This window comes from Pelecanus crispus, chromosome 7, assembly GCF_030463565.1.
Source record: "Pelecanus crispus isolate bPelCri1 chromosome 7, bPelCri1.pri, whole genome shotgun sequence".
Taxonomy (NCBI): Eukaryota; Metazoa; Chordata; class Aves; order Pelecaniformes; family Pelecanidae; genus Pelecanus; species Pelecanus crispus.
The window spans coordinates 13,009,189-13,020,821 of NC_134649.1; the positions used below are offsets into that span (position 1 = coordinate 13,009,189).

The following is an 11,633-nucleotide window of genomic DNA, read 5'->3' on the forward strand; positions in this document are numbered from 1 at the left end:
TTGGATGCTCAGCGCCTTTGGAAAATTAGGCCAAGTGTCTCTAGTCATTCAGTTTAAATGAATGGTTATACTGTTTTTAATAAAATAAGCCATTTTCTCTGTTAATCTCAAGATTGCATAGTGGGATTTGTTTAGTGTTTTCTGATTTTTTTTTTTAATCCCCCCCCCCCCCCCCCCCCCCCCCCCACCTGTATCAGCATTGTAATGTAAAAACTAGATGTCTTTTTTTCAGAATTTTGGTTTTATATGTGCATTGTAGTCATACTGTAATTCTTGACTCTAAAAGAAAGGGCTCCAATTAGGCTGTGATGTTTTCGTTCTACTTAATATTACTTTAATGACATGACTTAGTTCTATAAATAAGATTTAGAGCCCAATAGGAGTTTTGAGGGTTTTTTTTTTTATTTTGACTAAATGAAGAAACTGATCTTTCCCTCCTGCTTTTATTTTTTTCATCAGTATGATTAAAACTAGTTACCACAGACCCTTGTAGGATTGTTCCCTATGATGCCAAGTTCATATAAAATTGATAATATAGCAAATACTAAGTACAGTACAAGACAAATTGCTCCCAATTTTTTATCTATTTTCCAGCCATTCAGGTGAACTGCCAGAAAAATAAAAACAACAGAACAGATAAGAGAAATGGCTGTGTATGTCAAACCACCGCTGTTCACTTCTATGGGTCCTGATGTATTTATGAAGGCAGTTTTTATAAACCAGGGTATTCCCAAACAGAGCATATCAAAAACATTGGATCCTACAATGTTAGACATAGCCATGTCTCCATTTCCTGTAAAAGAAGAAATACAAATTAGTCTGCTTAATTGTACTGTATGAAATTGCCAAACTGTTTTGGAGGAACAGACTGTCAGCCCTCAATTTCTCACAGAGCACCCTTCTCAGACTTTTCATTGAAAGAACTGTAGTCGTGATTCTACAGAACATGGTTTTGGGTACCACAAGTATAAAAAAAGTCTCCCTAAATCACCAGCATCTGCACAGTTGCACTTAAAATAAGCTAGACAGGCTATTATAAAGTCCAGTCATGTCTAAAATACCAAGACCTGCAGTTGTGTTTTGCAGTAAAACTGTGACACTTGATCAACAACAAATCAATCTAGAATACTTCTCTGAGATACTCTGAGAGGTTTTTAAATGTCTGAGCCACAGATTCTTCAGGTAAGCTATTTATTTATTATTAGTAAACTTAAGCTCCAGATTCTGGAGCAAAAATTTTGAAGTTATTCCTTGAATTTCTGGAAATGTTGACTAGAATTCTTTTTTTTTTTCATAGTACCTTTTAAACACATCCATTGGAATGAGCCTGAATACTAAAATCTTTACCTTTTCGAGCCACCAGCACACTTGCAACTGTATCTGGTACACTTGTTCCTGCTGCTAGTAATGTGAGACCCATTACTGACTCTGGAATTCCCAGTGTTTCACCTGCAGTTGATAAATAATGGTAGAACATGCAAGTATGTTTTTAGTTTAAGTTTCATCCAAAGAAATTGCTTTGGACTTTGTTTGCTGGAGAAAGGATTAGTAATCATACAGTAATTTCAAAATGAATCTGTTAGCTAACTTGACTAAATATGAAGTGACTGAACCATGAAGTAGTTAAGAACAACAACATAGAAATACCATCCTGTCCTTGCTCTTCAATCAAATAAAAAAGGAATTGTAGTATAGTAACCATCTTAAAAAGTTTCTCAAAGACCTGAGTGGAATGTCTCCAATGGTCAAGACAATACTAATTATGAATTTTTTTTCAGGTACAGTAGAAGTTTAAATATCTAACAATTTACTCCTCTTCCCCCCCGCCCCCCAATTTCTGGAAAATATAGTAGTCTTCTATGGTTTTGGGCATCTCATCATTAGAGCTCAAAAGTCTCATGAAGCAATAACTCTTATAATCACCCACTCTTTAAAGGGGGAGAGAAAAAAGCACATTAATTTTCTTGGGGAGGAGGGTCATTAAGATCATTACTACAATACTGTCTCTACTACATGGCTTTACCATTTCACTCCAATTAGAAAGTTCTTTCATTGGATTCGGAAGAATCAAAATGCAGAATTTTTATATGACTTATAAGTGCAAGTAATCCTTTAGAAGTGTGAGTTTCTTTAGGTAAATACTGGTTTAAATTATGAAAAGCTTTAAATTGTTATTAAAACAGCAGCTTATTTTTCCCTACGTTTTTTTTCAGCCCCACGTGTCCTGTAAGCATATTGATAGAGGGATTCAGATCTTTAAAACTGTTTTAGCAGTTGTACCATTCACAGGTGTCAATATGCTGAAGTATTTGATACGTCTATTCAAATAATTAAGTAATTAGTTTTTCTTAAACTTTTTTCTTCACTGAGAAGTATCTTAATATTTTTTTGTTGAAATATGAATTCTTACTTGGACTATTTGGATACTAATAAGAACAGTTTTCTTAAAGTAAGAGGCAGTACTCTGTAAGCTAGGTTAGCAATTGCCTAGTACATACCAGCTGTCTAGATCAGCCCAGTAAACTTATGTTTAACTATTGAACTGAACTATTTGTCAGTTCAGAGGGACTAACATGATCCTAACATGCAGAATTTGTACTGGTATTTCTTCTTCCATCACTTGTAATGTAAGAGATTTGTAGGATGAGGGACCAACAAGAACAGCTTTTATAAACCATCCAGGCTGGAAAAATGATGGTTCATGCCGAGCAAACCAAGGTGAGAGATGAATGAACCAGCCTTATGTACCCTATGGTAGTTACTAGCCCTCTGAAAGTTATATAATCTAAACTCAGGTGAATTTAATTTTTCTTTTTATTAGATAGATTTATCTTCTATTTAATGTGTAGGGTTTTTTCCTGACAGCTGACCATAAAGGGACAGTGGTCTTATTTTTCTAACCTTTAGTTAATTTTGTGTATCAGTAGCAATATCTTGCTATAAGTAGTCAAATTTTCTTTAGGTTTGTTCTTGACCATCAAAATTTAATCCCCAGTTATGACACCCTTGTGACATTCTGATAGGCTGTTTATGCAATGATAGAATCTTTCAGTCACCCTTCATGAAAGAACCTGGACTTGAATATAATGTATGTGTAATTTTTAGCGTTTTAACATGTAAATAGAACATATTTGACCTAGAAGTAGTGGGCCAAAGACCCCAGTACTGCTTGTGATGGTTCTTCGAAGTGGACTAACACTAATACACTATTTGAATCTCCAGTGTACCTGCTTTCATATGAACTCGTGCTTTGTCTAGTAGAACAGCAGTAACTTGCATTTGAATCCTGTTTCAAAGGCTTCTAGCATTCAGACAGTAAACCCTTGCTCTTTAGATACAAGTGGAAAATTATTTGACCAAGGAGTGAACCTGGTGGGTGTTATATCCAGCAATCTACTAGTAATTTCTTAAAGGTTTACCAAATGTGTAGGTCTGTTTCTGCACTGAACAAGGAGTTATTCATTGAACTTAAGTTGAAAATAAGTTTAGGATGCTGAACTAGCAGAATACTTGAGTAGGATTAGTGAGCTATAATGTGGAAATGGCAGACTTTGTAACATTTTTCTTGTTTAGAGATTTGTTTTCTGCCTGTTCTGAATATTAAAAACTGGATTTTTTGCAAGCTGATTGGAGAAACAGTGAAATGAGGAGACCTTTAATACCTTGAGATAAAAAAATTAAGAGAATGTTTTTACACCCAAGTCCATACCCCTTCTCTGACTTACAGTTCTTTTACTGCTTCACTTTATGATACAGATTTGTAAGAGGTATACATATATGCCCCCTGCCCCCCCAAGAATGTTTAATAAACACATGATGCTATAGTTGAAATAAAATAATACAAAAATTTGGGAGGTTTTTTTGGCAGTTAATTTAATGCCAAATCTTTTACTTGAACATAGTGTTCAAGAAAAATATAGGTATAGAAATAATGGATCTTTTACAGAACCCTGAACCTTTAATTCCAGTCTTGGTGGATTTCATGTTTGTCAGACTTCAGCTTGACAAGTTTATTGCTGTGTATCTAATTGTTTCACTTCATGAAGCAGTTTAATGAAACTGTCTCTTTTTAAATATAGGATGTTTTTTGTAGCTATGTAAACAAATTCTCATTCATGTGATGGTAAGCAGTCTGAAGTAGCTAAACCCTAAAGTGGTTTTCATTAGATGGAAGAAGGTGGCAAACTAAGCAGTCAAACATAAGGGGTTTTTTTTGTGTGTTGTTTTTTTTTACAGCAAAGTATGTGTTGCTAAACTGACTGTTAATTGTGGAAAGGAGAACTCTTCACAGGGAGAAGACTGTTTTTTCAGTGATTCTCGATTGGTTGATTCTGTATAGCAGCAGCACTTTAGATACCTACCTGCTATTGTTACCATCCATACAAGAACGTAAGTTATTGCAGAAATCCATGCTGCTGAAATGAAAAATGTCACCATGAACCAGTTCCTCCAAAACTGTCTTCTGCAATCTGGTATGGTCAAGTAGAGTAGTGTAATAATAGGAAGGGATAACACCCACAAAATTCTTTTCATATCTGCTTCAGGCATGGTGAAGACACTTGGATGATCTGTTGAAGAAAAAGTAACTATTTTAAATTGTAGCATTAAGTTTGAATCCATAGCATACAGTCATATTGCAGGCCTCTACTTGTGAGAATACCGGAAAAAGGTTAAAAAATACTTCCTCAAGTTCTAGCAGTAGCCTTCCCCAGTACCTACATCACACTGGACAAAACTCTGAAATCAAATGTTCTTTATTACCATGTCACTAGGAGAGAACTAAGGTGGATGAATAATGAACTTTTCTATAAAGTTTTACACAAAATGTTTACCAACAGTAAGTACCAACTGCTGGTTTTCGCCTAAGTGAAGAGGAAGCTGATGATCTGTGGCCACATCATAGCTATTCCTTTACTTCTGATATAATGCATATTTTGGGCTGTAAACCTGTCATTGTCATAAGAAAACAGTATATATTGGTACAGCACCAGTGTGTCTTTCAGCTGATACTGCATTTTACAAGCAGTGTTGCTGGGAAGTTCTAAATGCACACAGCAAAGACTGATGAAGTCTGCTGTTCTAATATGACACAAATGAGCAACTATGCTAGCATTCCTCTAGCAACTAACTTCACATAATACCACCACTCTGATTTTGCTTGATGTTATATGCCAGGGAAGAATAATGATTTACTTAAATACTATGCTGGAGTTCTTTTGTGAACAAAATACTATCTCAGAATCTACTCTTTAGTAGAACTGCTGCAGACAGGCATGCAGAGTGCTAGAGACAACTGTAGGAATACTTATACCTTCAGAGATTTCATCAAGCCCATGCAAGCTTGTTGAAAGTTGGGAGTAGTCCAGCTCATCTTGAAAAATTCCGCTATCTGTTCTTGACTGTTGACGAATTAGAGGTCCACTCTCTTCCCTCCATCCAACCAGTGGCTGCTGCTCAGCATTCCTTTCCATAGCTTTTGTAAAACATGTACAGCAGGGACTGAACTTTTTCATGAGGTATTGGTTGATTTTAATGTCAAAACATAGTACCAGAATATAACACCCATATATCAATAATAAGGATGCAGTTTCATACCTAGAATGAAAAACAGATTTTATATAACATGTAATCTAAAAAAACCCCAACTCTCTAACTCATTAAAATGGCGGGGGGGGGGGGGGGGGGGAGGGAAAATTTGCATGAGTAGCAAAAGGAAAACAAAAGCATCTGGTTGGAGTTGTATGGCTGGTGTCATGGAAGTTCACGAGTGTCTCCATGTCTTTCAGCAGTTTGATTAATTCCCTTCCCCTGCACAATCTTGTTTGTGTATTGCATAGCTGCATGTTTTCCAGGGGATCTTAATTGATTGAACATCTTACTGATGTTTGCGAAATTGAGTCTTCATGTGATGGTTAAAGAGAGGGATAGTATGTGCTGGTTTGAGTTAGAAACTTCAGAGACTTAGTGCTGGACCTGACTGACTTGTTATGGCAACAGGAGTTTTCAGTGTTGATGGAAAAGAGTTAAAACAGCAGAATCTCATGATCTGCTTCTGACAGATAAATGTTTTTCTTAACAGTGATGCTATCAAAGGAAAGGCTTAAAAGGAGTAAACCATGATGACTAACTGCTATGCCAGAACAGTTATGATAGAAATTGTGAAGTCTGCATAGACAAACCTATGCAGATCAAACTATAAATATGCAGGGTTTGAATGTTTAGGTAATAATCTTCACAAGCATTGTGACTTTCTATGTTTTTTAAAGCCAACAGGATGTTTATTTCTGTTAGTGAATGGCAGTTCAGGCTACTTGAAGTTTGGGTTTTGGGTTGGTTGGTTTGTCAAAACACAGTCTCGCTAACCTCCAGTCAACATGAATTCAACACTACTTGTGCTCTTACCAGTAAATTCTGTTGTCAGATATCATCGCAAGGACCGCCGCTACACTAATTGTATATGCCAGGCAGTCTCTAAACAGCGGCCAACAGGATAGCCTCGAAACCTGCAGATCATAGATACGTTTACTTTTCTTAAACTCGTCTGTAATACTTTCACTAAGTGCTGTAAATGCTGCATCAATATGTTGTTTGTATATTATGTAAAAAATTAAGATTCTTAGGAATGACTCAAGTATGATACTTAACAAGTTAGTGTTTTTAAAAACTTTCATAGCAAGCTATCCTAAAACTGACTACATGCTGGTTTTGCTACTAAATAATAAACTTGACAGTTGTCATAGTAAGTCTCTCTTGGCTTTTGTTGGTGAATCAGAAAGGATAACCATTTGGCTCTTAGGAGCAGAACTATCAGTTGATACATACCACGCTGGAAAACAGCCCACAAGCTGCAGAAATACCAAGAAGATTATAAATTGCTGATCCAAGGATGGTGTTGACGCCAATATCTCCCTTTGTCACGAAGACTCCTGTAAGGAAAATGACTCTCTGGTACGTTTCAGTTTGGCATGCAAGGAAAAGAATTCTAGATTCTGAGGAGTCAAAACGTGTCTCTTACCTAGAAAAGCAGTGACAAGCTCTGGAGCAGAGCTTCCAGCAGCCATAAAAGTTGCTCCAGCAACATCCTGAGAGAGGCCAAGGCCTGAGGATAGAGCAAAAGAATTGCTTAAAAAAATAAATACTTTGATAGTCTGTACCCATTACTTGCATTAGTATATAATGTTAAAAGCTACTACAGTTTAATAGAATGAACTTTGCTTACTTTCATACAATTAATGCATTTATTTGAAATTGGTAAAATAATATATTGAAAACATAGCCTCATTTATTGGGCTAATTAATTTCTAACTTTATTACAGAAATTAGTTTAAATACCAGAAAAGAAGTACTTATAATACAAGACATTTGAGCATGATCTTGAAATGTAAAATAGGCATACGTATGCGGGCTTTAACTCTGTTGCGTATGGGTAATAATTGTGGGGAAATTCCTTGGACTCTAGTGTGATATTGCTACATGATCCATGTCAAGTCTGTCTATCTTCCAGGGAAATCCATGCTACTGTGTCTTCACACACCAGAAATACTAGTTAAATTCAAACCAGTGCTGTGATCTTAAAATCAAATTTTCACTTCGTATGGACAGTGTAAGAGCCTGTGTCTTGCTTGAATGAAATGAGATTTTTGTTCTGGTAAGTTGACTGTTTCTGAAATGTAACTCACTCTGTGGATCAAGTTCTGCACACTAAGAACAGGGATGTATGGCTAACTGTGGAAAAAGTCTGACAAATGCTTATTTTATCATCAATAAAAAAACCCTAGCTCTACAGCAATGTTTAAGCTTACATTTTCTGTAACTGTTCTGGCCTGGAGAATGTTTTCCAGTGTTCAGGGATGAGTTTTTCTATGGGATTTTTTTTCATTCTTGGCAATGAAAAGCTGAACTCTCAGCCAAGACCATCGCTTTAATTCAGTGGTCTGCTGAAGCCAGGGGAATTATTACAGGTTGATTAGATTCATAGAACGGTTATAACTGTGGTATTCCTTTCCCTCCTGTGTCATACCTTTTAGTATGGAAACAGTAGCTCATCCTGATACTTGTTCACTACTTTGAGAGAAATATAGGAACTTGAGCAAGGTACTTAATTGCCATGTTTTAATATAGGGAGAGTTCTGGTTTCTTGATTTCCCCCCCCCCTTTTCCCCCCCCCCCCCCTTTTACTGGTAACCTGGGCATATTACTGCTCACCCCAAACTTATATCGTCAGTTTGTTAATACTGAGGAAGTTTTAAGATTTTCCTCCAGGCACAAGGAAAACATTTTTAATGAATGCCTGCGCAATGTAATCGGTGTATGTTTTTTCAATATAGTATTGATACATTGTATCAAATTAAATACTGTATTGCACGGAGAGTCTGAACTTTCTTTAGTTTTGTCTCCAGAGCATTCTAACTTTAAAAAAGAGTTTTGTCTCCAAGGCATTCTAACTTTAAAAAAGCTTCAAAGCGAATGTTCTACAGCAAGCTTAGTTTTACGGGAAGAAGATCAGGATGTTCACTTACATTCACTGATGATCTCTAGAGAAGGTAGGAAGTAATCATCGCACACAATGGACACGGCCAAAAACATGTAAAGTATAATTATGAAATAGATAACGATTCCTCCATCCTTTCTCTCCTGTGGCGTAAAAAATCCTTCGGGAAACTCCGATGAGGGAGAAAGAACGCAACCCGTCCCGTTTTCTGAAAATTGAGTACAAAGGGGTTACGCATCCTAATACCTTTCCGTTTTTCAGGCTGCAGGCGTTCTGTGGATTAGAACTGCCCGCGGAGGATGGCTCCAGTGGATTTCTCTCATTGAAGTCGATCTGTTTTTCATTTGGGGAGAAGGACAGCTGCAGCAACACCCAACACCTTGCGCACCGAGGGGCCGCTCGCACGCTGTACAGCCCGGCCCGTTAGCGGGCCGGGCTGTACAGCGTGCGAGCGGCCCCGCCGCCAAGCCGGCCACCTCCATACCTGCGTCTGTGGCGGGGTGCTGGGCCCGTGCCCCCCGCGGTGGCGGCTGCCAGCCCCCCAGCCAAAGCCGCAGCAGCAGCAGCACCAGCAGCGCCCGCATCCCGCCGACCCCGACGCGCCTCTGAGCGCGAGGGCAGCCAGGGTCACGTGGGGACCGCGCCCCCCCACCCCGCCCGGCAGGGGTGGGACCGGGGGGAGTTTGGGGGGGCCCGGGGAGCGCAGTTCTCGCCGCGGGCAGGGCCCCCGAGGGGTCCGGCTGCCGCCGTCGCTGTCTCCCGCTTTGCGTTGGCGGGGACAGCGCGAGGCTCTGGCCGCCTTACCCAGGCGCTGTGCGAGTGCTTGCACAGGCAGAAGGTGAATTTAAGCGTACTCCCCTGTATCCGTCGTCTTCTGTGACAATTCCCCTTTATTCCCACTGATCTACCCAAATTCCCATGCTGGCCTGAGCGAGCACGGAGCGCGGGGCTCGTCCTGTGCTGGGGCGGGTGATGTTCGTGCCATTGAACAGTTCAGCGAGAGCAAGGCTGAGCCCTACCACACAATCCCTCCTCTCAGACCCAGTTCACTGAACTTCTTTGTCTGGTGACCTTTCCACAACGAAGTCATGTGTATAATTGAGGATTAAACAGGAAAATACAGTCTTTTAGCAAGATGGCTTTGTAAAGTAGTTCCCCCCGCTCCTCTGCAGTCACTGGTTTCTCAAAGACAGGGAGTTTTGTTTCCATCAAATCGCTTACAGACGTGTCTCCATAAACATTTTAAACCCCGTTATGCCAAATGACATTTTCAGGTGCCCGTGTTATCACTAATCGTTTGTTAGGTGCCGGGCTGATGCTTAAATTTGTGTGCAAACTGGAAAATAGTGTTTTGCTTCATTGCATCTAATCCCTCTAAACTCTTCTTGTTCCCTGCATCCGTGGTGTTTGGCTAGCACATGATCAGCCTCTCTCAAGGATACAAGAGATCAGATAAGGTGAAAAAGTAGATATTCTTCTTCTGGACCGAATCAAACGGAATCGTACAGCCACCATTCGAATATGAACACTGGCTTTCAGAGAAAAATTTTCTGGAACAACAAATTCTGTGGCAATTGCTGTTGCTTATTTCTGACCCCTCTGTGGCCTGGGATGCTTTTTACTAGAGCAAAAATAATTTTAATGGTCAAGAGTTTTAGGCGTGACAACTAACTTTTAAGAATGAGTTCTCCATCTTCTCTGAAAAGCAGACTGCAGCAGAGTTATGGCAGCTGCTGCTTCTCCTACTTCACAAGAGAAAATAAATCATTCTGGTCTTGAAAGATTTAAGGATTTTCTTCTGAATCCCACTTTCCACTAGAGTAAAACAGTACAAATTTTCTTGTCTAAATTACTGGTGGCTTTTTCCTTGCATAGGTCAACAGAAAGGGTTTCATAAACAAGGTAAGCGGCTTCCTTGACGTTGCCCCTTTTCCTTACAGCTTATCATTTGCCTACTCTTAAAACCTCAGCACGGTTTTCTAATATCAGCTGCTTCATTTCAATTTAGATATTTTTTTGATGGCGTGCTCTTTTTTTATTGCTTTAAATTACTTACGAGCCTGGCGTTCTGCTGGGAGTAAGTGCTCTGGTACAGCAATGTGCTTGCTGTGTAGTTAAGAAAGCCCAGTCATGTGATGTCAGGATTTGGAGGTTTTGCTATGCTCTGTTTTTGCTCTGTGTTCAAGCTCTAATTCCTTTCCATAGGCACCCCCTCTCCATGCATAGCTGAAGCAAAGCCAGAGCTTTGATTTTACTGAAGACTGAAGCCCACTTAGTTTGCTAAGGAGTTGTGAGTGAGGTTGCTGCACTTGCACCCTCCTTGCCAAGCACACCCCTGGAGAGAGCAACAAGCAGAAAAAACCTCATAGTCTCCCAGCATGAGGAACCACGCGCTGTGTATCTGCGTGCTTGACCCAGTGCAACAATACTGATAGCCAGAGTGTGTTTTGGCCTCGGCATGGCTGGCTGCCTGGTCTGGGTTATTTCAGTCGAAGAGAACATTCTGCAAAGCTGAGGTGGGTCAACTAATAGTGCAGACTTAACACATGCTGCTGCATTTTTTGGCTGCTGTTAAGGTAAAACCCTACTTTCCTTGGTAGTAAAAATAACAGATAAATAAATTTTTCAGAGCTTCTGAAGAAGAGAGAAGGGTGGCTGTTTGCTAGTCAGGTTGCTAGCACTAATGCTCTGCCACTCACAGGGATGTGCTGGAAGGCTCCTATGGCTGCCCAAGCACGAACCTCTTAAAGGGTGAGGTGGCATCAAACTACAGCAGCTGTAGCTTCTTTCGCAGTGCCCACATTCTGGTGTGAACTGGCTACTATACGTCTGAATTCCCCATTCAACTGACAACAGAGAGCTGTTTTGCTGTCCCCTAAAGCAAAAGGAGGTTGGGCTGTCTAGAGGTCTGACTCCAGATGTGTGCTATTTAGGGGGCAGGTGGGAGAAAACACGCACTGGGACCGGCTGTTCCAGCTGTTGTGTCTCCATGCAGCAGGTACTAATTTTCTTGTGTGTGGGGCATGACCTCAGTACTTCTGTACAAGTCCAAGAAGGAGTTTTTCTATAAGCAGTGAATTTGCTTAGTATTGTTTGAGGTTTTTCTCTTGCACTTCCTTCATAATCTCAGCAGACAGGACAC

The 11,633-nt window shown here is 39.8% G+C and overlaps 1 protein-coding gene across 1 annotated transcript; it reads right to left on the minus strand.

Annotated features, from left to right (window-relative positions):
- Positions 1-405: 405 nt before the first annotated feature.
- Positions 406-8,601, minus strand: SLC24A5 (solute carrier family 24 member 5). The gene is made up of 8 exons (XM_009488447.2): positions 8,520-8,601; positions 7,016-7,099; positions 6,823-6,926; positions 6,403-6,503; positions 5,312-5,595; positions 4,362-4,568; positions 1,348-1,449; positions 406-793 (listed from the first exon to the last, which is right to left on the minus strand). The coding sequence occupies exons 1-8, from the start codon at positions 8,584-8,586 to the stop codon at positions 471-473; spliced, it is 1,272 nt and encodes a 423-aa protein (XP_009486722.1). The 5' UTR covers positions 8,587-8,601; the 3' UTR covers positions 406-470.
- Positions 8,602-11,633: the final 3,032 nt, after the last annotated feature.